This window comes from Amblyomma americanum, chromosome 1 (assembly GCF_052857255.1).
Source record: "Amblyomma americanum isolate KBUSLIRL-KWMA chromosome 1, ASM5285725v1, whole genome shotgun sequence".
Lineage (NCBI taxonomy): Eukaryota > Metazoa > Arthropoda > Arachnida > Ixodida > Ixodidae > Amblyomma > Amblyomma americanum.
The window spans coordinates 75,736,301-75,763,688 of record NC_135497.1 but is presented as its reverse complement, the minus strand read 5'-3'; the positions used below and the strand labels follow the sequence as shown (position 1 = coordinate 75,763,688).

At 43.9% G+C, this 27,388-nt stretch overlaps 1 protein-coding gene across 5 annotated transcripts in view; it reads left to right on the top strand.

Annotated features, from left to right (window-relative positions):
• LOC144113064 (F-box/WD repeat-containing protein lin-23-like) overlaps nucleotides 1-26,139 on the top strand; it is a 36,575-nt gene extending 10,436 nt beyond the window's left edge. For 2 of the 5 annotated variants that reach the window (XM_077645958.1, XM_077645959.1), the window contains exons 2-9: nucleotides 9,200-9,435; nucleotides 10,473-10,547; nucleotides 14,622-14,786; nucleotides 14,874-15,078; nucleotides 16,434-16,519; nucleotides 21,251-21,356; nucleotides 24,157-24,419; nucleotides 24,492-25,040. In XM_077645958.1, the coding sequence (XP_077502084.1) occupies nucleotides 9,200-9,435; nucleotides 10,473-10,547; nucleotides 14,622-14,786; nucleotides 14,874-15,078; nucleotides 16,434-16,519; nucleotides 21,251-21,356; nucleotides 24,157-24,419; nucleotides 24,492-24,906 (1,551 nt within the window). In that variant the 3' untranslated portion in view covers nucleotides 24,907-25,040. Of the gene's footprint in view, nucleotides 1-55; nucleotides 134-9,199; nucleotides 9,436-10,472; nucleotides 10,548-14,621; nucleotides 14,787-14,873; nucleotides 15,079-16,433; nucleotides 16,520-21,250; nucleotides 21,357-24,156; nucleotides 24,420-24,491 lie in introns of all 5 variants that reach the window. The other 3 variants (XM_077645957.1, XM_077645960.1, XM_077645961.1) reach the window with 3 other exon arrangements.
• The last annotated feature ends 1,249 nt before the right edge of the window (nucleotides 26,140-27,388 follow it).

The following is a 27,388-nucleotide window of genomic DNA, read 5'->3' as shown; positions in this document are numbered from 1 at the left end:
AGATGCTGGAATTTCTTTGTCTGCGGGGCTTTCCCTCTCCTCTCTGCATTTCTAGGGTGCTGAAAGGTACAGCGCCAGCACGTGCCCAGGGCGGAGCCCGTGCACATGCAGCACTCCTGATGCTGAGCCAGTCGTATGTGCACTCGCTATACTTCTTTTTAGCTTCATTTTTAGCATTGTGCCCGTGAACATGCTACTACCGACACTTTTAATGTTTGCTGTTCTGCCAATGCAATCTTTATTTTGACTCTCTACTCTTATACTTTTCTTCACTCAGGGTAGGAAGAGCGTGTTGAATGGCGAGCATTTGTTGGATCATCCCTTAGAGCTTTTCCTATGTCTGGTGTAGTCTTGATAGACTGTGCTGTGGAAAGAGGAGGAAAGCAAAATGCCAATGTTATTCAGGTGGCCCTAGAATAAGAGGAAGAAGGTACCGTAAGTAGAATATATGAAGTTCTGTGGGAGCTCCCATACTACTACACATGTCCTCACATTTGCTCAGAAAAGTTTTATTCTTATTTATGTTAAGCCCATCCTATAGCTTCCATGTACGAGCAGCTTCCAGAGGCCAGTTCTATAAATGCTTGGGGTGTGCCAAAGAGACGGCCAGTTTTTCTTGGCTTCAGATTAATAAACACCAAAGTACCCAGTGTTCAGTAAGAAATACTGTCTCATTTTGAAAACTGGCATGCAACTAATTGCATATTCATATTCCTGTAGTGTCTTGTTTTTGTAGGGGCAGGATGACGTTAAATTGATAGAGCTGGTGAGTTATCTGATGTTAAATATTACTTTGCCCTTGGTACTGAAAATTGTTTCCATTCAAATGACAAAATGTAAAAGAACCATAGTATTACAGTTCATTCACAAAATTAGCTCGAGTATGCCGTTTACTACTTGTAATCAGTGCAGAAAGAAATGCCGGAAAGTGCTTGGGGCTTGTATTATTTCACAATTTAAAAAAATGACATTATCTCATGACTACCAAGTGTGAGGCAGATGAGTGAACAGTACAAATTGTGAAGTATTTGTTTTGAATAAGGAATAAAAAAAAGCTTGGAACTTTTCATTGATGGGGCAACAGTGTTTGGGCTGCCTTGTATCTATACGTTTGCTATTGTAGAGAAGCTGTATTTGAAGCTTATTGCAGTTGCAAGGCATTCAGAGATGTAATGAAAAACGAGTGGTTGCTACAGTAGCTGTGCACGTCTTTTTGCTTGTTCACAGTGGAGTGGAAGTTTTGACTGCAACGCGATGGCTTCCACAAGTGTACTGTACTCAACTGCTTGCATGACAACCACACCGGCCTGGAAGGCATTGCCTTGTGCTTGTCGCTTCCACACCACTACGAATAATTTGAGACCTAGTGCAAAGGACTATGGACGCCTAAATTTAGTTGCATGTTTTCTTCTTTCCAATGATGCATTAGACATTAGAATACATGGATCAATACCATGGTATTTAGCTTCAACAACTGAATAATTTGTAATTTTTTCTCATGCTATTTCGGTTTTAGTTTCATCAAGTGAACAATGGCTGTGACATGTAGGTGATCTTTAGGTCACGTGAGGAACAAAAAGGCTGCAATGTAATAAACGCTGATACATAGTTTTAATTCACTGCAATACTTGAACCAGCCTTCTTCAAGAGCTGGAATAGCAACTGAAGACATACCAAATTATATTGCCATTTTTTTTTCATTTCTCGCATGACCTAAGGTCAAATACACATCATAGCTATCATATGGTTGATGAAACCGAAACTGCGTGGAGAAGAAATTCAATAAATTATTAAGCGATCATAGACCAGTATCGCGGAATGATGCATATTACTGTGTAATGCATCATTTTAAATAAGAAAACATGCAAGTAAAAATTCAGTGTCCGTAATCCTGTAAGTTGTCCTTCAACTTGTTTGGCTGGGACACTAACTATGATTTCCTGCAAGAATTGAGGCCAGGTTCTCAGTCAGCGTTCTTATTGTTTTATGTGCATTTAAATGCATATTTTCAATAAAGAAAGGGTGGCAGGGGGTAAAAAGAAAGCAGTTCATGTGCATTGCAATGGGTGTTAAAGCACCTGTAAGCAATTAATAGCACTCATAGCGGTACAACCGCTGCACATAAGGGCACAGAGGAGCGAAGAGTGGACTCTACCTTTCCTCTGTTTTTCAGAAATATCTTGAGTTTCTCTATTAATAAAGGACGTTTCCGAGCACACAGCCAAGAGTTCGAAAGGCAGAAAAGATGTTTTATGTTCTGGAACCTAGATATATTATATCCTTAGTGCTTGAACAAAATTGGTGGCATAGTTTACACTCCAGGTCTCTGGAGGATAATGGTCAGCCAACGTCCTCTAAAGCATGTGGTCTGTTTTGACGTGAATAGTTCGCATAAGCCGTGATGGCATTGCAAATTTTCCATATTCCTACGCTTAACGATACTTTATGTAACTTATTCAGCAACTTACAGGCATAATCAAAGTTTACTTCAGTGCCGCTTTTAGCGTATTTTAGCCTATGAGGGAGCAAACAGAATATGGGATTGTATGTATGTGCTCTGGCAGTCCAGTGGGGAGGGTAGCAACATGATTTAGTATTTTTGTTCTTTTAATTTTGGTAGTAACTAAACTGCACAATTAGTAAATGGAAGTCAATGTTGAGACCACTTTGGCACGCTGAAAAAAAAGCAAAAAATACTTAAGTGGTGGCCTTGTAGTAGAGAATCTGCCTCGCTTTTGGGAGGTGCTGGGTTTGTTCAGGAGCGCGAGTCCCATTCGTTTTCTTCTTCCACGTGCTTAGGTGGTGGCACTACAGGGGCCCCCGTACCAGACCTCAGGTCGAGAACAAAAGAGCGCGAACGACAGAGAACCTGTGCATATGTACAAAATATTGTACAGTTGCTCAGCTAAGTCCGCATTTAAGTCGGGTCCAGGGAAGAACCAGGGAGTGAGAGAGAAGACTCCGGAGGCTACGCTTGGGAGAAGTGCACAGGCTGGAGCTTGCAGAAGATAACCCACCAGTGAAGTTCTGGCCTGTTGGAGCGAAAGCTTTCCATAGAAGTTGTACTATAGGGACTCACGCTGGACCCAGGATGTATACAGGATTCTTGTCAGCCTGAGGGAGCTGGAGTGTTAGCGCTGTTGTCGGTGCTTTCGTGAAGCCAAATAGTGATACCTGTGAAATCCCAGGCGAAGACAGCAGGGTCGATGTGTGGGCAGAGAGGGTGCTGTGCACTGGTGTCCACAAGAAAAGCAAATAGCAGGGTGTAGAGTCGCTGCTGGTGCAACCAACCACTTCCGAGGGTACAAGGAGGCGTGGGGTGCCCTTCGTGTGAAAACCTGGTGTTGAGGGAGTGGCTGTTTCAGATGCGATGGTAAAGGCACCCGCAGTAGACGATGAAGGCAGTGGCACCTCTGGAGAGGACAAGTGTAGGTGGCAGCCAAAGGTGCGGGACGCTATCTGTATCTCGCATCTCTGCTGTCCAGTAGGCTTTTGTAGACACTGCCCGGCAATGGGCAGATGCCGAGGTGTTGGGTAGCAGAGCCACTTGTGCCAACATGGCTGCGGCCAGTATGTATGAGGGTGTCGTTCCTGAAGCTGCTGGTACCCGTGCGACACAGTTTGATGAGTGGATCATCAAAGAAAGCGACCAGCGAAAGGACAAGCAGTAGCAGTAGCAGTGGCATGGGTTGGGTAGGGAGTGGAGGCGGCGCTGAGATGACTGGGCCAGGAAGGGCCGGAGAGCAGAAGTTGATGGGTCGGTACAGTCGGTGGTAAGCTGCCGTGAGTTTTTGGGCGACAAGGCAGAGTTACAAGCTGCAGCGTCATCTCTAGGGGCGGCGGGAGGCACTGGATGATCTGGTAGTGCTGTGCTATGCTGAAATAATGGCACATCGAAGTGTTAAAAAAACCGCTTTCAGTGTCAAAGGGGTGCTCATCAGGCATCGGGAGCGGGAGCTGGTCAAACAACTCACAGGGCAGCGTCCATTTGACCAGCAGGTAGCATCAGACCTGAGCAGGAACACCGTTGACATACAATATGGCCTCTGCTTGGGTAAACCAGGCTACCGATGACTCTGGATGGGTAGCGTAGCTGGATTTGTGAGCGTAGGCAGGTGCCACTTCTCTGGTGGTAGGGTGACCTAGAGCTGAGGTGGCGATGCACTGGCTGGGTTGCAGGCTGCAGAAGCTCAATGTCCGTTTTTGCCAATTATGTGACGTTAGTAGCCACATTTATTGCATGCTATGAGGTGAATTGAATTGAATGGAACTGTTTCAAATTTTTCGTTGATGCACTATTAGTGGGTTACTTTATTTTCGTCCTGCATCAAGGTGCTTTTCGATTTTAGAGCTAATCACAGTTTGGCGATGCAGTTCTAAGGCTGGAAATAGTTGTGAGAAGTTAGTGTTTGGTAATTCTTGTTAAGTGTGTGTGAAATGCAAATGGCTTCTAAGAACCTTTGGTGAGGGCTGTGAAGAACCACTTTGGCACCACACGGTGTGTGACATGCCGTTAAGTATGGTTATTGATTTTTGCCGCCTACCAGACACCCTTTTATAGTGTTTCTATAGTGTTGCTGCCATATTTTGACGGCGTTGAAATGCAGTAATGGTTATGTACCGATATATTTCAATGTGTGTCAGAGAACCCTAAGTGATTAGAATCTGTCTGGTGCCCTTCACTGTGGCATCCCTCATAGCCCAGGTGTTCAACATTTTTAAGTCATCAGCTTTTGTGATGATTTAAAATGCTCATGCGACAGTAGTATTCACAAACTATTTTGCATTTTCTTTCTATCTGGCTGCTGGCAATGCTGGCTAGGATTAGTGCATTTGCATAATTTAAAAAGTGACATGAATCTCTGCGACACCTTATCTTACAGTGACCCCACTCTTGTGCCAAACCAGATTAGCTACTCCATTCTGATAAAGATGGGAAAAATTTCGCCAAAGTGCTCCATGCTCGCTGCTTTCGGATTTGGCGGCACCTTGCACCGGCTATCTGGGCGGACATAACCATAGTTCTCGCCGCCGTTTCAAAATGTTAAGGTCTCTTGAAGCCCAGTTATAACTAACATGACTGCCACGCGTAATCCTTTCCTATGTCTCGAAGTTTGCAGTAAATGTACTAATGTAAATGGATGTCGCAACGCGGTCTTCCTTGTTGTACATATTATGTCATATAATATTATGTGAGCCACCTTCGGTCCGGCGAAGATTTGGGATGCATTTTCGAGCTGCTGCCGGTTTCTCTTCTTACAAAACACGAGCAGTACATTTGTCGGGATGGAGTCCGATCGACAAACTCAGGCGTGCATGTCTTTAGAGTTTCTTTCGTTGGTGTGACTCTGACTGGCCGGCCGATTAGTCTTACCGTGAGTCAATTGATCGAAGGTTGCATTGAAATTTGACGCAAATATTATTTGGTGGTATAATTAATACATGCATATGGCATTTCCGTGGTAACAGCACATATCTGCCAGATTGTTGTCTTTGGGGAGGCCTGGCAAGAAGCAGGTGGCGGAAAGAGCTTCACCGCATGGGCAGTTGCTCTTGTGAAGTGCGTTTGTGAAACTGACTTTTTAAACACGTTTAAAAGCATAGTGCAGGCATTTAAAAGCATAGTGCAGAGGGGAAAGTGCCAGCAATGTAGCAGCTCGGAGGTCACTGTGCTTTTTCTCAACGGCTCATCACACTCAACAGAAATGTCGGAAGCACATGTAGAACATTTGTCATCCTCTACAAGGAGTTCCAGGTGTTTACTTGTAGTCCTTGGCAAAAAGATAGGCACAAAAGGTGGGCCACCTGAGCGGCAGATGACAATGCGTGGCACTGCGGTTGACAAACACTCTGATAACAATAGGGCCAGGTCGCCTCCTATTTTCAGTATTAGGGCGGTTCAGCAGACAGTTATCATCATGCAAAGATTTTTGTTCTGCTCTAATGTCACTGGTAAAACGTACTGGTAAGACACTGGGAATGCTGGGAAAGCGGCTAGAGTTTGAGAAGGGTTGCTTCCCCCTCCCCTCCTTCAGTGTGTGTTCACAACCCACAACGCTACGGCATCTGCGCAGTGTGATGTCACTGGTGCTAATCCTTTTCACCTTGAGGATGAATAGCCCTTAAATGTAACTCTGGGCCAGCATGATTAAGGCGCAGATTTTAAGATATTCATGTACATATCTTAATTTTTTTTTTGAGAGAGCGAGCTTTGTGAAAACGGAATTGCTGCCATGTTTGGGAACACTTACTTTCGTGGCTGTATATTAGCAACTCTTATGTAGAATGAGGGACCAGCATTTGCTGTCATTAAGATGATTGCCTTGGCTGGTGGTGGCTGTCACCATGGTGGCTGTCACCAGGAACAAGGATAAAACTATAACATGCGCTACCTGGGTACTGTAGTCTGCAGGGAGTAAATGCTATATTGGTGCCTGGTCTGATTTTGAGACCCGCTGTTAACAGCTTTGTATGCTTACTTGCTAATTTTCATTGGACCATTTTAGCTGTACACAAGCTATAATTTTATCCATTATGTGAAAAGTGATAGGCTTTATTGGCATGAGCAGTATATTACAAAATGGTTCTTATTATGCAATGCTTACACAAGGTTTTTAAAGCTGCCTAACACTTTTTGCAAGAACTTTTATGTTGTGGAGTTTTTGGTACTCTTCGATATGAAAATGCTTGAATTGCTGAGTTAGTGACTGGGGTAGCTGCTTTAAATAGCAGTGTCTGTTTTACTTTCGTTGTATTTGTTGAATCTTTGAGTTTTTGTATGTAAAACAAATTTTATTTTTTTGTCTTGGTTGAAACAAGGCTTAAAGTTCCTTACTGGGCTGGAGGACCCGAGTTCAATCCCAGCCTCAGTGGCCGCATTTCGATGGAGGCAGAACGCAAAGCTGCCTGTGTGCTGTGGGACATTAGAGCGCATGAGGAACTCCAGGCCGTCTAAATAGATCTGGAGCCTTCCCCTGCAGCGTCCCTTATAGCCTGTGTGTTACTTGAGGGCATTAAAACCCACAGTTTTGGTAACGGAGGTTCGATCATGTAGCTGGAAATTTGCTTGATTGAGACAAGTAAACCCCTGAGTTTACTAAAACCCCTTTAAGGAAATTAGCTCCAACTACTCTCCTCCCTCTTCGCTTTCGGCACGTCTCGATGGTGGCTTGCATGAAGGAGCAGACGACCGTTGGCACGTTATGGGAGGAAATGCGTGGGAAACTTTGCTCGATCCTTTTGGAGCTGTTTTTCAGGTGTGATTTTCTTTTCTTCAGTCAGTAACTAGTCCTAAAAGTGTGGAAAAATTGATAAAAGAGTCGTTCTTTAAAGAGGCGGAGAATCTGTATATTCAGAACTCGTGTGGCATGCAAGCAGTGTCTTGATGCGCACAGGGAATGTGATGAAGTGAGCTTAGCTTGAAGCCGTCACTGCGTGAATTGCGTATAGTTGGCACCTTTACGTGTCGGCAATAGAGCCAGAAGTTATTATGTTGTGTGTGTGAAAGGTTCTGACTGTCTTATGTCGCAATGCTCAGTAACCGGGCTCAATCTGCATTGGGTCAATGTTGTAGGTGTGTGAAGCTGATGTGCAGTGATTTGCAGTATCCTGAGTGACAGGTGTTTTTTTACAAACGTGGATAGTATTTGGAAGAAGCTGTTTAACAACTCACCGGTAGTTTGGTAACACTAACATTTTTGGGATAGTATGAGAGAGACAGCAATATATTGGCAATCAAGAGCTGGCTGACACAACCGGAGAGGGCTTCCGAGAAAAGAAAAAAAAATCACCACTAATGCTAGTAGGCGCTAATTTTGTTTCTGTAGCTTGTGTGTGTGTAAAGTGATTCGCGTTGAAGGAAAGTTTCACGGTGGAGTAGCTCCCCTTTAACTAAAACGCATCGGGTGTTGAAGATTCTCGAATCTTTATTCGTGTTAACCGCCATGATGCCAGGGATCTGGGTGTGCGTTTTGCTAAATTTGTAGTAAGGCACATCAGGCTGCTGAGCTGATTGTAATGGTGTGATAATACGTTTTGCACAGACAAGAAATGCAGAGTTGCTGCTCCTATGATTGCAGATTTGAACTGTAGAGTAGCCATCCAGTCAATGTAGGATGACCCGGAATGATTCGCCACTGAATGAGGATGGTTGCTGGTGTCAAACAATAGTAGTGGCAATGACTCGGTTTACAGTAAAAATAAATAGTAGAAAGAAACCTGAGCCTGATGGGGGCCAGTTGTCCTTTGTAGCTTTTTACTAGTAATCCCTCGCACATATGCGCGACTATGCAGCAACGCTGTGCAAACTTTGGAACTAGGAGAATTGTGAGACTTGTATAACTGCAACCATGATGCGGTAAATTATGGTGGAGCTGGAAAGTCTGTTTAACGACTCAAGCCAGTCTCTGGTATGAGCATTTTGACAGCTAGATGGCTTTGATGAAGCAAGCTGAGCGCTCACTGAAGACTTGTTTACTAAAACATGCAAAAAAGCCCGCACGATCTGCTTCCATACGCAAACACACAAGTTTGAAAGAGCCACTGCCATGTGGAAGCCAGATTAAACAAAGAGGGAAGGGAAAACAGTAACACTTCACTATGCCGTGCCGTTCCTGCCGCATTGAGTCAGCTTGCTCAATCTAATGAAGGTAAACATTTCTCCTTGCTGCGTTGCACTTGCCGATAGTGTACAAAAAAACACATTGTCTTCACCTTCCCAGTTACGGCAACCGAAGGCACGGTAGCACAGCATCCCAACCAAGTTCTAGTAGCTTTTTTCGCTAAACACTCAGCGTCAGCTGCAGTCCGCTTGCACTTGGAGCATTCAAGTCGCACTGGCACGGGAATGGCGATTGGCACGCGCCGGAGAGAAAAAAAATAAAAAAGCATGGGCAATGCTCTCCCCACCTGCAGAAAACAAAAACACGCACTTCCACATGACAGGAGTTTTGCAAATGGGGGAACTGAGGGGGCTGGAGTGACAGGAGGTGGCAAGGAGGAAGCACTAGGGTCTGCGGGGTCAGCCGCAACATCTAATAATGTCGTTACTTTGGAAAGATAGAGGAGCTTTAAGCTTACAATTCCTTGTGTTACCATATCAGTGTACACAAGTTTGCATTGCTCAACTTTGTGCAGGGAGTAAGCTTGCACACTTGTTGTCAATGGGAGCGTTACTGACTCTTCATTCTCTCGGATGCAGGCCACTCAGCTTTGTGAGTCCACAAAACAATGCAGTGGGACGGTTGCCGGGCATGCAGCATCGCAGGCTGACCGTGAGCGCTGCCTCGTCTCTTTTGATACCTGGCCAGAAGAAGTGCAGACTCAGTTTGTTGAGGCACTGCTTGCACGCATGTCTCACTGCCAACATTCACGCATCAGCACTTTCCTGATGCCGATGCTGCAGCGAGACTTCATCTCCCTACTGCCAAAGAAGGGGTATGTGCTTCTCTGCTCTGCAATACTGGGCTTTGTGCAGAAGAGCAGCTGCTGAATTGTTGAACATTGTTAGCAAGCAGAATGTAGCTTTACCATGTCACGTTTCTTGAAGGCTGACTTGAACAGGTTATAGCATTGCCTTGGCATTGTAGCAAAAAGAATGTTTGGTAGGAAAAATATATGGTGTTTAGGGCAGGAGAGATTTCACACTTTTGTTCCTGCTAGCTCTTACTACTGTAATGAGATATGGAGTGGAAGAGAACGGGCAGTGCCAGAAATAGAACTTTTTTTGTGTTGCACAACATTTGGTAATGTCAGTGTTCAGTGTATTCAACTTTTTGCATATTTTATCACTGCATATTCGTTCAGAGTGCCTTTTATCGTTGCTGTTTACTGCTTTTGTAAGGTGTCCCTCACTGTGTGAAGAAGGTTTCTTGTCTGTTTGGGGTAATTTTGGCTTTTTGAACATTATAATTTTTCCTGCTGGTAGTGACCAGCACGTATGCCAGTGATTGTGGGTGTGGTCACTTCATCACACTTTTTGCAGCCGCTTATCGCATTTGTGTGTAGCAAACAAGCCGCTAGCCGCAAATAGGATCGCTATGGAAATGTTCAGCATTGAAGTGGTGTTCATGCAGTGCCTGCATCTTTTTGACTTTATACAGATAGTCACTGGCCTGAATATAAGTTCAGCATCTAGCAACAGCCCATAGTACAAGCCCCTTTTTGACACAGAAGTGTTGTTTATAAAAAGTTTTGTGAGGATGCATGTTTGTCAATTAATCATAAGGCCACTTACACTTAAAGTGTGTCTTCAGAGTACCTATTTGGGAGAAACTGAAAACAGAATACAAAGTCACTGGAGTGGTTTGTTGCAATCTGTAGCGAAGAGGGATCTACTTCAATTCGTTAGCGCATTGGCTTGGCTCAGAGATTGAAGTTAGGCGACAATAAGTGAATTGTTGTTGATGCCATGTGGTTGAAAATAAACGTTAACTTTTCACTTCCAATGTGATTTATCTCAATTCTTTTTCCAGGCTGGACCACGTTGCTGAAGCAATTCTGTCTTACTTGGATGCACGCAGCTTGTGTGCTGCTGAGGCAGTATGCAGGTATGGACCCTTTTTGCTAAACTCTTGGGCAGGAATGGCGTGCTCTGTGCACACGTCAGCCGGCTATTAGTGACACAAACTTTCCATTCTTGCTCTTGCTCAAGTTTACAAGATGTGTCATACTGTTTTTCATGTAAGGTACAGTTCATTAGCACATTAAAGGGGCCCGGAACGAATGTGCGGTATTCCTGACATTTGAATTCCGGAGTATTCGTGCCTTTACCTCTCTTATTGTCACTTTTTTCAAGCTCGGAGGCGGCACCGCCGGCCCCATCGTCGATGCATGTGGGAATTCCCCAGTAGGGAGGGTGGGTGGGAGGGAGCTTTCTGACCAGTCGGAGCACGCTGCTAACTAGCAGCGGTCATGGTAGCTGCATGACGCTTGAAAGGACTAAACCAAAAGCCATCCCTGAACAGAATTACGCATGAGTGTGTGACGCAGAAGGGTGCGACCATGATAAGGTTGTCAGAAAGGACTCCAACTTTCGCGCTCAACTGTGGGCTCTCCTTCATGTAGAAGTGTATTATTTTGCTCAGGTGTTCATGACGAGAGAATGTAGTGATTGAGCTAATTTATGTACCTCTCCGGAAGGTGTTTCAGAGCCCCTTTAAAGGTGCCATGATAGCATATTTTGGGCTGCACCTGTTTACATGGGTGTTTCGAAGGGTTCTGTCTGTGAAGTCGGTTAAAGGGACTGGCAACTGAATTTTAAGTACCCAGTTCTTTTTGACGCAATGGAAGACGTTGTCAAGGTACTCGATTCCTCAACTGTTTTGTTAGGAACGCTGTAGATTATTACCAAAAATTTTTCGGTCAGTTGATATGCCTGTTTTCTGGTATTCCCATGCTGGAAACCATGATCAAGGAAGGCGATGGCGACAGCACGCCGGCAAAAGCGCTGCACCGAAAACTAACATAAATCTCACCTGTTAGACAGCTATTTGACAGTTTAGTAATAGAGCATGGTGTAAGCATATATTTAGATGCTTGTTGATACTCCGCCCAGCAGCGTGACCAAATTTCGTTCGCCGCTGCTCGTGCTTCTTTTGAATGCAGACAGATGGCACCATGCGATGTACGCTTGTCAAGTCGCAGAGCTGCGGCAGCTGTACTGCAGGCGCTGATAAATCGTTTGGTGGCGGTGTGTGCGCGCGTGTATTTTTGATAAAATTCAATTTTTATAATTTTCTATCATAAATATGATTAATTCCTCATTGAATGTTACAAAGATGCAGCCAAAGTTGTAGCCCCCTGTTTATCTCCCGAAACTGAAACTAAAGTTTTCCAGCTAAATAAAAACCTAACTTTTTCAGTTTTACAGTGGACTCTCGTTAAATGGAACCTTTAGGGACCGGGAAAATATGTTCCGTTTATCAGGAGTTCCGTTTACCGAGAGAAGGTGTAGGATTTCGCAATCCGTTCTGCGCTGCTTGGTCCCGACGAGGCAGGTGTGCGCGCAGTTGGCAGTCTCCGTGGAAGCGGATCTCAGATACAAAATCTAGATAATAAAGAGGACGGCACACTATGGGCACAAACTTTATTGCACAAAAGCAGTAAGCAGTGAACTTTTTTTTTTCAGAGCACTACTGAAATTTAAAAAAAAAAATGCCAATAGTCCACTTATTCCGTGGAAATCAGTGGGAACTGCAATTTATTGGCTTGTGAAAAAGGACTTTATGTTTGCTTGTTTTAGCTCTCGCAACCGTTTTCTTTGGATGGCCCATACTAGACAGGCTGCTCACTTCTGCACAATTTTGGGGAGCCGTCTTGCTCGCCAGTCCCCGCATGCTGTCGTGTCTGCAGTGGCAGCCTCCCCTGAAACGGCACGACACACTATGCCATTTCGATCTTTAAATCTCGTCAGCCACCCTTCGATGCCGAGCTGCAGAACAAATTCTGCTTGCGCGTGAATGAGTGTCCCACTGATCGGAATGTTTTCACTACGGGCTCTCCGCAGCCTAACCACCAGGCACTTCTCCAGATCTTTGTGGCTGGCCACCCGCAGTTGTTTTCTTTGAGGGCCAAAGCGTGATGTCCCGAAAGCCTGCCGCAGCTTATCCTTGTCCTGAAGTATCCTCGTGAGGCTGCTCTTGGGGACAGCGTAGTTCGTCGCAATCGTTGTTTTTGTGAAGCGACCACTCTCAAAGTCGTTGGTTATCTCCACCTTCCTTTCTAACATAAGGGCATTGTAAGGTCGCTTCTGCGCTGCCATCGGATGCTGACTTCGCGACAAAATGTCGCACACGACGCTCAACAGCGGATGTAAGGCTTAAGCCTAGCTGAACACAACTGCGAGCACACCGTGACAGAAAGCAAGCGATGTGGTTGCAGTGTACGAGAAAACCGGAAACGTCCAAAGACTGAAATCGAAAAGAGGGGTGGGGTGGGGGCAGTAATGAGTACCGCGATGGGGCTGCACGTTCACGCCAAGTTGCGGTTTCGAGCCTATTTTCGGTTCCGTTTATATGGTGGTCGGAAAATTTTTGTTCCGATTAACAAGATTTTTTTTACATTGCCTTAATACAAAACCAACCAACTGCGAGGCGTTTGTTCCATTTAAGCGTTGGGTCCGTTTAACCAACTTGCGTTTATCGAGATTCTACTGTAGTTATTTTTCTTGTTAATTTTTCAGTTTAGACTTGTGATTGTTTTTTAGCATATATGTCTATTTCTGTCCGTATTTAATAACTAAAACGCTCACAAAAGCAATGCAAGATATTTGGAACACATTGGATAGTAAAGTCAGGATACCAACCCTTGAAATTTGGTTGCTATCTGAAATCCGCCTTCTGGTCTACTGGTGCCGCAAAAACAGAAGAAAAAAAGTGAGCGGCCACTTGAGCAAAATCATGAAAACTTAGGCTAGCAGGAGCTGAGCTACAAATAGAGTGGAGTTTAACCAACTTGCACTTTGGTGTGTGGCATTTGAGTACACACTGTGCGAACAAGACGGGATGTAAGGCACACACAGGACAGAAAAGGTCTGTCCTTTTGTGTGCCTTGCGTCCCGTCTTGTTCGCGCAGTTTGTACTCATTCGCTTCATTATGAACCAACTAGCCCGCCAGAACGTCCTTCTTCAGTATGGCATTTGTGGTGATTCCCAATCTTCTTTCTTGTTTCTCGAAATTCACTTTTTGCCATTCTTTCTTAAGTGAACTATCACAAATTTACCCCTGTACATGGTTTATCATTGAAACTTTGCATACTAATTTTTTATATATATAGTTGTGCAATGAACCACAATAAATGAAATCGTGCAATTTGTTTTTTTTTTTTGCTGCTGCATTTTTCCTTAAAAGGTGCCTATACAAGAACCATTGTTTTTGGTCATTTCCCTATTATGCAGTGACAGTTGATGGCATCATAATTGTTTTGGTTCATTGCACAGCTCCTGTCTTTATGTGTAGAACAGCAACAACAATTTGACTTGTGGTGAACCAAATTGAAATTGTGACTACTGGTGTCAGATGTATATTTAGTACATTTTTTAGAATAAAAATAAAAGAAATACCATTTTACCTGTTTTGACATTTTGATTAGGATAATGCCAAGCCTCTCTTAAGACAGACAAATTATTTTGTTTTTTTTTGTGCTATTAAAAAAAATTTTCAGAAACGCTTTCATATAGCGAAGGGGCAATTGTTTGTGGTGGCAACATGTGGTCACGTCTATGATGGGCCGAAAATGAATTTTTTGTCGAAAATATGATCTCCACAGCAATGCTATTGCTTATTTTAGTCTGAAAAATAGAATTTTTTGACTCCACGGGGTCCAAAATATTGGTTGGGAATATTTGTACATTTCGATGAGGTGCCTGGCGGTTCCTCAGTAGTCTGAAATATTCTGCAAGTTCGAAAAATCAGTCAGCTACTTATCAGCTCTTTGCAGTATGCTTAATATTCTTGAGGCTGGTTTTAGGGGCCATGGTTGAATTTGAGTGGATTGTTTTTTTAGATTAAAGGAGAGATGAGCACATCCAGTAGCACCAATTATTGTGTTCTACAATGTATTGCCACAAAATGTTCGTGATTGAGCTGCTTAGTATGTGATGAGGGCTGGCATGTCTTCTCAGGGAATGGCGCCGCGTGGTAGCCGAGGGAGGTCTCTGGCGCAAGCTGATGGAACGACGAGTCTCGACGGACCCTCTGTGGCGTGGCCTAGCGGAGAGGAGGGGCTGGATGCAGTACCTCTTCAAGCCACCACCAGGCGAGCCCCATCCTGACCACATGTTCTACAGGTGGGAGCAGCAGATGGATCTTATGTGTTTCTGTTTGTGAAAAGTGACGCACATTCGTAACCTGCTGTCTTTTTTCATGATTCTTAGGCGTCTATACCCACGCATTATCCAAGACATTGAGAGCATCGAGAACAACTGGAGGTGTGGAAGGCACAACCTCCAACGCATCAACTGCCGCTCTGAGAATTCCAAGGGTGTCTACTGCCTACAGTATGATGACACTAAGATTGTGTCTGGCCTGCGAGATAACACAATCAAGATATGGGACAGGGCGTCCTTGCAGTGTGTCAAGGTGAGCAAGCGTCTACAGTAGAATCTCGTTACAACGAACTTCACGGGACCGCCGAATTTAATTCGTTATTTTGAAATATTGTAGTACTGAAAAACCTTTATTTTCATGTCAGTAATGCACCACAAGAACTAAAATTATGTACCTTTGCAGCAGATTTATGTATTGGTAAGTAAATAATAAACGATAACGCTGGGCACAGTTTAACTACAATTTATTGCTTGAAGAAGTCTGTTATCTTCTTCTGGCGAGTAGACGACAAGCGCTGCAGGACGAACGCCTCCACATCCTCGACGTTCCTGTGCACGTCATCGGGGACATCTTTTCAGCGCCCGAGGAATGATTGGGTCTTTTCTAGAAAGACTAGGACATCCGAGCCGGAAACAATCTCTTCCTCTTCGTGCGCTGATCCAGTGTCGGCATCGTCTTCGTCGCTACTACATTCTTCTTGCTCATGCACTTGATTCACGATGTCTTCGGTGGTGAGCTCCTCGGATGTAGCCGCCACGCTGTCGCTGTCCACATAATTCGAAAGTCGCTGTCCACGGTAGTTGCCCAGCCGCAGACGTTTTCTTGAGGGAGCGACTCTCGATGTAGTTTTATGATCTTGTCCCGATCTTTGAGCATCGTTGTATTTGTTGACTGTGTGATGTCAAGCTCCCTGCACAAGTCCACTTGCTTTTTTCCAACATTCAGCTGCAACAGAATGTCCGCTTTTTTTTAAGCGAAAACTGGCGTCGCTTCTTTTTAACGCGGGGGCCAGGAGAACTCATTGTCAGCAAAGCTAATGCACAACACAATCACAGTGCCGATAACTTTGCAGATCCTACCGTTCGCTGTCGACGTGGTGACACTGCACTGAATAGGCTTAAGACTACGGCGCAGTATGCGACCACACGCTGGATGGATGATAATGGCCTTACCCTTTGTATCGGGCGGCAGCTTGCGCCGCCTAGCCTATATTCATTCAACGCGACACTAGCGTTGATCCCGATGCCGCTGGGGCTGTATCCGTTGCAACGGGTTCCCCAGGGCATAGCTGCTGCTTCGGATGATGATGACAGGCGTCAGCTTCAGGGATTTGGTACGAAACTTTGACGGAACTTCGCAATAACGAAGCGTCTTGCGATGATTGCAAGATTAAATTACATACGTTATTCTGAAATATTCGGTAATTTGAAATTCGTAGTAGTGAAAGTTTTTTACATTTAAAATATAGGCATTTTGGCAGGGATTTAAAAAAAATTCGTAAATCTGAAAATTTCGTTAATCTGAGGTTTGTAGTAACGAGGTTTTACTGTATTTGGGTATCATGTATTGCATGTGGTTTGAGCTTTTTTATGTGTTTGTGTTTGCAGGTGCTGACAGGTCACACAGGCTCTGTGCTGTGTCTGCAGTATGATGACAAGGTCATCATCTCTGGGTCCAGTGATTCTACTGTCCGGTAAGACATTTGCAGTCTTTGTTAACACTGTTAATGAAAATAAGTCTCCAGTGATGTGTATTAAGGTCGGAAAAATAGAAAAAATGTGTATATACCATAATTCCTGTATTTTCTGTTAGTCACCCATCTTAAGATGCATAAATATGTAATAATTTCTTTGGAGCCAGCAGTGATATAAAGTTTATTAAAGGGCAGTAAATAAGAAATATAAAAACTGAACAATTCTCAGAATGAATAAGCAACAAAATAACATTAGAACATTCGTCTGCAAGGACAGAACTTAAGTTTTGCTGGCATTAGAGATACCACGAGACCTAGAAAGATTACACAAAATCAAGGACTTATATTACCGTTGATTGTAAATGAAACTGTGCTAAACGTTTACAAGGTATTTTCTGAAATTATGCCAATATATTAACTTAAATGCAACCACATGCACTCAGTTCTAAGTCGAATTAGTGGCCGTTACTTTTTTTCACACAATATCAAGTAATGGTAACGGAGTGAAATATTGTCTGCATTGAGCTTTTAAGTTTGTAGTTTAGAACAATATAATGCAACACTTTATTATATTATAGTTCTGGGGTTGCCAGGTACTAAAGGTTTTTCAGGGAAATTTTAGATAAAATTGGCAAGGTTTTCTTTTTTTAAATCTTCGTCAGTCAGCCTTTTTTTAAAAAAAATGTCAAATTCCAGATGATTTCATCACCTAATATCTGAACGGTCTAGAAGTACAAGTTATGTCTGATGGCAGTAAAAAGGAGAGATTGGTACTGAGAAAATTTCAGCCAGAAGTTTTTGCTCCTTGTCCCATTACTGCCCAAAGAACTGCCTGTATTGAAATGCATTTCTTTTTCAATAATATTTGCGATTTTTTTTGCTGTCTTGGGTAATGACATAGTGGCGCTGCAAAAGTAAACCATGGTGTACAAGAGAGGTAAGGAGAGTTATCCAAAAACGATAACGTGCTTATGCTGCCTTCAAAAAGAATCCTCCAGTAAAGCAAAAGCAAAAATTGGAATTCAAAAGTGAAGAATTGAACATCATTCTTAAACATACAAAGGATACATACTTTGACTCATTGCATTTACGCGTCAGAGAACACCCCAAAGCTTATGAAATGAAATGGTGCAGATGACGTTTCCATTCCACCACTTGCCGTGAACGGCGACATTATTGATGGAAGTCTAGATAAAGCCGACTGCTTTAACTCGTTCTTTAAGTCTGTTTTCTGCCCATAGGAACGAAAACCGAACAGTAGTTCATTCCGGTATAGTGCTCGGTGAGCCAATGGATGATACTGTTATCGATAAACACGGCATTGAGACACTATTACAACGGCTCGATAAGTCCAAAGCCACCGGCCCTGATGGATTGCCATCTGCCTTGGTGTCCACTTGCGCGAATTCTTTTTCCAAATTCTTGCACATTATTTTTTGTAAACCACTGCAAGAGAGCGCTTTGCCGCTAGACTGGAAAGTAGCAAATGTACCAGTGCACAAATCAGGACCTCGGAATAGCGTTGGCAATTACTTTAGCAGTTACCGACCAGTCTCTTTAACAAATGTCGCTTGTAAAGCTCTCGAGCATGTGTTTTACACTAGCATCATGCAACATTTGAATAAATACTCTCTGTTGAATCCCCAACAGCACGGTTTCCGTAGTGGCTTTTCTTGTATTGCCCAACTTATAGAATTAACCCATGATATAGCAGGTGTTTTAGATAAAGGGATTATTGTTGACTGTGTGTTCTTGGACTTTAAAAAAGCTTTCAATGTTGTTTCCCACTCGCTGTTGATTGAAAAGCTGGCCTGGTATAACATAAATGAATCAGTTGTTAAATGGTTAATAGAGTATCTTAATTTAACAAGTCAACAGGTGATTATAAATGGAGAACAGTCGAATGGTGTAGGTGTGTCTTCTGGTGTACCGCAAGGGTCCGTTCTGGACCCACTGTTGTTTTTAATTTATGTGAATGACATTTGTGATTGTATTTCTTCTTGTGTACGACTATTTGCGGACGATTGTGTGATGTACAGGCAAATTACTAATCCAAATGACTGCATCCAATTACAGGACAACTTAAATAGGGTTGCCGTATGGTGCGATACATGGTACATGGAAATTAACCTAAACAAAACAGTACACATGTGCTTCACTAGAAAAAAGGCATCTCATGAATATGGTTATAATATTAAAGGAACAAATTTAAAATCATTGACGGAGCACAAATATCTAGGTGTCTGCATAACAGCCAATCTCGCATGGAATTGACATATAGATTTTACTGAAGCTAAAGCCTGCAGAGTTTTGGGGTTCATCCGCAGAAACACGAAACGGTTGCCTGCTGAAACAAAAGCACTGTTATACAAGATGTCTGTCCGGTTTGTACTTGAGTATGGGTTCACAATGTGGGATCCATGGATAGTGAGTAATATTCGTAAATTAGAAAGAGTACAGAACATGGCAGTTCGCTTTGTCTTCAACAACTACTCAAAGAACTTCAGTGTAACAACTGCAAAAGAGAGTCTTGGCTGGGACACGCTTGAAAAACGAAGAAAAACCCTTAGTCTGAAATTCTTTCACAATATCTTTCATTCCAAAACAGGTATAGAACCCGGTCGGTACATGCTGAGTACCAACTACATTTCGTCGCTTACAGATCACAGGAACAAGGTGAAAGAAATATACTGTAGAACAGATCTCTTCAAAATGTCATTGTTTCTCCGAAATGTCAGGGAGTGGAATCGACTTGATAGTGCTGTTGCAACTGTCATATCAAATGACTCTTTTGTTTCTATGCTGAATTGATTCCATTGTTGCATATTTCTGATTGTAGATGTAATTCCTGCATTTATGCTCTTGCCTTGTATTTTCCTCACCCCCCCCTTCTCACTGTAATGCCGTACAGGTGCTGTGGGTACACTGATAAATAAATAAAATTAATGTTATAGAAGCCAAAAAATGTTTTTGCGCTGCTTCTAGTAGGGAAGTTTTCATACACTGGGCCAATGTGAGCCACGCCCCAAAGGAGGTTTTCTAGCCAATGGCGTGCACTGATTTTCGTGATGCAATGGTTAATCAGATGAAGCCTTGTGGTTAATCCCCTTTCATCTACCCACCCTGTGATTTCACGCTAGCAGGCTCAAGGGGATTAACCATGACATCTGAGAACCTGTCCATGCCATTGGCTGGAGGACCCCCTTTGATGGGAAGGGGAATCTGCGCTTCGTTTTTGAGTGCTTTCAGACTAAAAATAAGTGACGCTGCCTGCTGTTCCACTGTGTGTTGTACAAATTTAACACCCTCCTAAAAAAAAAAAAAAACTACTTTATGCTGCAGTAGAATAGTGAACTACACTGAAATGAAGAAAGGTTTTGCCATCATTTGCTGTGTAAATTTTTAGTGAAGTGACTTTTTTTATTGTAGTATCTTGTTCTAATTGCATGTCTGACTCCATTGTTTTGAAGATTTTAGGAAACGTTAACCAGATAGGTCCTCATTGTTAATTCTTACCACTAGTCCAGACTGTGCTGGTTTCTTGCACATGTAGTTCTGTAAGACTTGCTGGCTAACATGCTGGAAAGCTACTTGATGAAAAACATGCCTACTTCAGCTTGAATTTCCATCTGGCTGAGTTTCGAAGTGTTTCTGCCTTGTGGTTTATAATTTGATTTGGTTTATGTGTAAAGTTTTGAGTTTTTGGGTGTGATTATCTTGTTCATGACACCTACATAAGTCTGGCATAATATAAACTGCCACTTGGCAGACCTTATGGCACACTGTTATCCTCAAGCTTTCTTTTTTTTGAGTGTTTAAGGGGCTCTGAAAGGGGCTGATGTTGTCCTTTGATGGTGTTACTGAGCTTACTGAGAGGGTTTTCTTGATGGTGTTCATTGTAGGCCACTGTAGATACAGCAGCTTCCTAACCACCTTCCTGTGATGTTAAAGCTCGCCACTGTACGAATATCCTCCAGCAAAAATTTTAGCAATGCGCATTGTACCGTCTTTTCCTTTTTATTCTCTTGTCACTTTTTGCATGCTGGAAGGCTGGCGGCGCGACGCAGCTTACTGGTCACTGCCATGGTACCTGTGTGACGTCTGGAAGAATTAACTAATAGTCATCCCATAACCTGCGTACGGAACAGCGCGAAATGGAGGAGGGAACAAGCATGAAAAATTCACCGGCAAGGGCTTGCCAGCTTTCATGCGAATTGTGGGTCCTGTGCTGAGTGTAGAAATATTATTTGGCTCAGGTGTTCATGACAACACAGTGCAGTGATTGAGCGAGTTTACACATTCTCCTCAGGTGTTTCAGAGCCCCCTTTAAGGCTAATTAAAAGCAAAGGGGCTTATACAGCTGTGAAGTACTGGATAAAAGCATTTTATCATTTTTGGCATGTACTACTAAAGACAAAAAACTGCATTTTTAGACTCTCCTGTGCTATTTACGACCTCCACGAAATTGGGCTCTTGTGCTGCAAAGCACGACACTTCCAGTTCCAGAGCTGGCTTCTTTTCTGGCTTCCTGCACTACTCTGAAATGCTCAAGCCTCCTTTCACCCTTTTCGCGACTAAGGCTTTGTACTGTTCTTTTACCCGGCGCTTGTTGCTTCTCTTTGCCTTGTTTAATTGCTGCTGCTCTGCATTTGGTGAGCACGCGTGAAGATTGTGCAACTGAATGGCTTCAGTTTTTGTGCAGTCTGTCTTATAAGCTCTGCCGTGTTTCAGTGTCTGGGATGTGAAGACAGGCGAGATGGTGAACACCCTGATCCACCATTGTGAGGCTGTGCTGCATCTGCGCTTCAACAATGGCATGATGGTCACCTGCTCTAAAGTAAGGAACATATTTTTGTGATAAGCCTAATATAGCCTTCAAAGCCTAGTAGCTCTTCTCAGTGCATTAGTTGTCCAGTGATAAGGCTGCAGCTGCTTGATCACACCATCAGCTGCAATGTTTCATTGTTTATTAAACTGAAAGCTATAAAAATGTGACACATGATAGATGCGTTTTTTAGCTGGCAATGTTTTGTAGCCAAAGCTTCATTGGCCATGAACTTGCAGTTTCACCGTGCTCGCATTCCAATCGTGCTCGCATCGCACCACGTGACCAACCGCGTGACCAACCGCGTGACGGAGAGCAGACCACAGGCCTGTGACTACGGTAGTCTTGAAAGTTAGGGCGATTCAGCTGGTGAGGCAGAAAAACCCAACACGGACAGAGTTTTAAAGCCAGTAGGTATTGGATCACGAATTTGATGAAAAGGCGTGGACTTTTGTTTCACAGTTGAGCAGGCATCTGCCAGAGAGGCAGTTAGGTGGTGGCACCATTTATTTCATCGTGACATCACAGTGGTTGCATTAAAATTTGGTTGTTCCAAGTGAGAACAACATCCTTTCTTTTTTTATCGAAGCATAGAAAAACTGGTGTGTGTTAAGTCAAAGGTGTTAGTATTGAGTAAATACTAGGGGTGCGGGAATAGTACTTTTCCGAAGCGAAATCGAATACGAATAATGTAGCTAACACTGAATCGTATTCGAATTGAATGTGAATCAAATATTTGTATGATTATTCGCTACTTATGCGTATATTCGTACGAAACAAAAGTTCATTTAGAATTGCGCAGCACTGGAAGCAACACTATAACTGATGGAATTAAAGCTGTAGATGTTGAAAGTCTCAACAGCATCTCCACCATCGGGCACGAAACACGAAGTCAGTAATTACCTCTGTGAATGTCATGTCATGTGCATCAAAAAGCCGGCAGAGACGCTTAAGACGGCTTGCGTGTGAGAAGGCGCAAGCCTGTTTGCTCATTTCGTGCACGCAATTGCTGCGTGCTGTGGCGAGATGTAACCTGATGCCACGCAGCTGGAAATTCTACCTCTGCATGACTCCACATAGCCGCTGCTGTCACGCCGTCACACCCGTTCTGATTCTGCCCCCCTCCCCCGCTTTCTGCTGCATCTGGTTGCATTCAGATGTGCCGACCGTCTGCATGACGTTTTTGTCGACTTGACATTCATAGATCCCTGGGAGTCCTCATACCACTCCTGCCACAGTGGTGCAGCGGTTAAGCAGTGCGCCACTGCCCTTCGATGGCAGGTGCTCCCACTGGTGGGGTTTGTGTGATCCAGATTACTCTTCACGAGCAACCTCGCTTGACCAGTCTTTAATTTAACTACTACTTGCCAGGATGTACGAGGATGCCATATTTTAAGGATTCCATTGAGTGTTAACTCACATACACAGACAGGTTTTCGCTCAGTAGGGCGAATAAGGCTTACGCCTTAAAAATTGTCGTTTACCAAAGTAGTGCCATATCTTAGTTGATGAGAGAGATGGGGGTTATGAGCCATGGCCCCCACTATTGGACATGAAGGCAGACTTTGCTGAACATGACTCTGCCCTACAATTTTGCCAAGTCCTGAAGGCCATATGTATGAACATGAACACCACCACACGAATGGACCGCATGACAGCTTTGATTCCACTGATCAATTGTGTCAGCGTGTTGTGCGGCATAGGAATGGGTGCTGCTTTTGAAACGGCCGTCAAAGAAAGCTGCTGCGTGCCCGATTCCAACTTCGTGCATTTTATTATTCAAAAACTATTAGAAAACTTCAGGTCATATTCGCTTCATTTCGAATAATGTTTAATGTACACTATTTGATTCGGTTTGAGAAGTTAATGGGAGAATATTTGATTTGCTATTAGAAAATTTCGAATATTCATAGACCCCTAGCAAATATGGTAGCTGTTGTGTGGACTGTATACTGTAATTGGCACACTAGAACATTTGTGTGCATATTTGTACTTGTTTCATTGTTGTGTTCACTGCAGGTTGGAGCCAGAAAATCTACTATTGCCTCTTAGTATGCAGTCGGATGTGGGAAGATCACACGTTATTAGGCATTAACTAGCTGATTTTGGACGACATTAAGTGGTCAGTTCTTAGAGATAAGAAAAAGAGTATTTTTGGGAAAAGCCTCCTTGGTAGTGTAGTGGTTACGGCACTGAGCTGCTGGCCTGAAAGATGAGGGTTTGATCCCGGCCATGCAGTTGCAATTCAGTGGAGGCGAAATTCTAGAGGCATATGTCCTTGCGATGTTAGTGCACGTCAAAGAACCTCAAGTGACCGAAATAATCTGGACCCCTTCACTGCGTCATCCCAATAGCCTGATTCGCTTTTGGGTCCCCATAACATCATGGACATCAAAGGAAAGTCGGGCAAGATCTCGAATCTTCCTGTTTATGGCGAGCAGAGTCCAAAAAAATTAGCAGGGATAATTTTTCCCTCCTTCGAGCATTGTCACAGAATCTCGTTCATACAGTTTTAAACTGCCTAATCTAAAAAAATAATGTGAGTGCTGAAGGAGGTACAGACATTTATTGACAATTTAATTTCACAAAAATATAGATTATGATTTCTTGGCACAAGGTATGAACAGCCCCTTTTCTAGTGCTCGCCGAATTCAATGTGCATTTGTGCTGGCTTTAGCATGGAAAAAAACTTTATAACATGCCCGGTTTGTCAGCGACAGAGGCGAAAGTTGCCGGGACCACTCCCTTGTTTTCGGATGCTTTGCACCAATGCATGTTTTGTAAACTCCTCAATTGGAATTGCTTTTTACAGGACCGCTCCATTGCTGTCTGGGACATGGTTGCCCCTCGTGAGATCAACTTGCGGCGAGTGCTTGTTGGCCATCGGGCTGCAGTGAATGTGGTGGACTTCGATGAACGTTATGTGGTGTCTGCCTCGGGAGATCGCACCATAAAAGTTTGGGGGACACCAAACTGTGAGTTTGTACGGACCCTCAACGGGCACAAGCGTGGGATTGCCTGCCTGCAGTATCGAGACAGGCTGGTGGTATCTGGCAGCTCAGACAATACAATTAGGTGAGGAGCTCGGTAATAGTTTAATCTGTCTTGTGTCTCGGTAAAGAGCTATTTGTACTGTCTACTTTTCAGGCTCTGGGACATTGAATGTGGCGCCTGCCTGCGAGTGCTTGAAGGCCACGAAGAGCTAGTGCGCTGCATCCGCTTTGACACTAAGCGCATAGTGTCGGGTGCCTATGATGGCAAGATCAAAGTTTGGGACCTAGCTGCAGCCCTGGACCCTCGGGCACCAGCAGGAACTCTCTGCCTACGCACTCTTGTGGTAAGGGCAGTTTGTTGGTGCTCTCAGCCCTGCCTGTTTCTAATTTCCTCCATGTCTGCCTCTCAGGAGCACAGTGGCCGAGTGTTTCGGCTGCAGTTCGACGACTTTCAAATCGTGTCATCGTCTCATGATGACACCATCCTCATCTGGGACTTCCTGCACCTGCCGTCTGAGGCTGCTTCATCTCCCCTGCCGCCCCGCACCTACACTTATGTGAACAAGTGACATCCACCATCCCCAGGGGAAGGCGACTCCTGAGGGCCTGGCTGCTTTTTGACTGGACCCTTCAGCCAAGCCTGGAGCCTCTGCTTGGCTATGTGAAGATTTTGGGTGTTAAGTGGGCGGTCCTCAAAGACACGAGGTCTTCTTCCTCTTTGTGTTGTTTGTCATGGTTATGACTCTGTTCCTGCCAGCCTCGGTTAAGGCACCGAGGAAGCTCTTTCTAACGCTAAACCTGTGGGATCGGACTTTTTGCTTTGTGATAGTTCCATGACTGGTGTGGTGCTGGTCTGATGTGGACAGCTGGGTGTTGTGTGCAGCAGCAAGCAAAGTACCATCGTTGGTCCCATTGAGGCTTGGAGCTTACTGAGAGAGATGCTGTCCTTGATGGTGTTCATTGTAGGCCACTGTAGATACAGCAGCTTCCTAACCATCTGGCTTGTGGGTGTTGCTTCTGGCATGAGTGGCAAAGTATTACTGAACCTGCCTTTGACACATGGAGGAGTGGGTTCCGCAGCCTGCTCCCAACCACACTTCATGTTTTTGTTGTATTTGCATCTTGGTATCCTGATGCTGTGAAAGACATGCAGCTGAATGGGGTGATGTTATTCCACGCTAAGCATTGACAGTTGCTGAAGAACATGGGTGGGGCGTACATGACTACTCTCTGCAGTGGTAACTGGTCTGCCACGTCACTTGCTGCAGAAATCATGTGTGTTTTGAGCCAGGCCTTTCTTTGCAGGCTTGCCCCTGACTGTGTGCTGAAGCATGGCCAGCATTTTTGTTTATTTTGTTTCCAATAAGAAATTGGTTCTGAGCCACAACTATGCTGTGAAACTATCCAGACCATGTGAGTGCGTGCGAATCTTCGCGTGTGTGTGTGTGCGTGCATGTGTGTGTGTGATGTCCGCGTGAGTGATGTTGCATCATGTTGTCACTATTTGAGAAGTTTGTTTTGAATGGTGATGAAACTTTTTACTCAAGGTGCAATTGCTGTTTGCCAGTGCCCATAGTCCATGGCTGGAGCCCTGAGTGTTGATGAAAACTTACAGTGGAACTCCTCTAGGGAAATCGGCAGCTTCAGATATTTGAGAGGTATTTATTTAGTGTGGGCTCTGCCAGCAAATTTGTTTGGAGTGATCACCTTGATGAGATATTTGCCTGCATTCCAAAGTTGCTTTAGGAGGCAAAAAAGTTGTAGCATTTTGATTGTAAATAAATGATGTTGCCGGTATAAGAGCTCTTTTCTGATTGAACATTCATGACTGCATCAGAATGCTTTCTCACTTAGCTGTGTTACTGGGCAGATGTACCTAAGTAGCACACATTGAATACAAGGTGCAGCAGGCAGCATGTCTTGCCATTTGAAAAGAACATATTTCTCTTTGTGAATATTTGTGAACCTCTGTGTAGTGTAAGAAAAACCGTGAAATTTTGGTTATGCTTGCTAGAAAATGTGTATTTGATATTGCGGATTGTCTCCGAGCTCGTTACTTCTGCTTTGGAAGTGAGCTCCTTGTTGGGCAAAGCAGTGTCCTCAAAAGACACACTATGAGTAATTGTGCTCTTGTGAGGAACAGTAAGGTGCCTAGTGTTTTGAATTGCATTTGCTCCAAAAATGTTGAAGCAGTGTGTACTGTTTGGGAAGTGAACAACTGACACCGTAAACAGTAAATAACGTTGCAACATATGCAGTTGGGGCGTGAATGCAGTTTGAAACTGGATGTGTGGTCCCTTGCTTATGCTTGTGGGTGCACAAATGGCATGTTTCATCAGTTTTTCACAAAACAGGAACATGCATGAGGTTTTAACGTGTTTTTATTAGTGACTATGCAGCTTGCAGTGCTGTTTTCACCAGCAAAAATCTTAAGCATGAGCAGCAATTAAGAGCCAGTCTGAACATTGTACAAAAGTAAAATTTGCTGCCAGGATTGCTTGCAGCATACCTGGCAGAGCAAGACGAGTAGCACCTACAGACTGTTGGTGCTGCATCTATTGGAGAGGTAAGCTTTCTGCCCCTGCAGCGGCATAAACCGGGGAGAGGTGTCTATATGACACGGTGCAAAAGCACTTGTACGCTCACCACCACCGACCAAGAATCTTGTCACCTGGACCGTTATTGTGCCGTTGCCTAGCAACACCATGTCAAGTTAAGAATAATAAGCGTCACACACAGTTGCCTCAAAATTTGGCCTGGCCACTCCCAAATTTGACTGTAGCCAATATGATGGGGACGTCCAAATGCGGCCTGGGCCACTCTCAAAATTGGCCCACCGATCCCTGAAATTTGACCTCTGAAGATTTGGATCAAAATGATGTCCAGCCATAATTGAGCGTCCCCGACACTATGACGACCTTGAAATTTGGCCCGTTCTACTGCCAAAATTGGACCTTGGCAATTTGGGAATGCTTTCTGACAGTATCGGTTTAACAGAGTTCAAACCCTGGTACTTTTCTTTAAGGCACTGATTTCTGCTGTTTTTAGCAA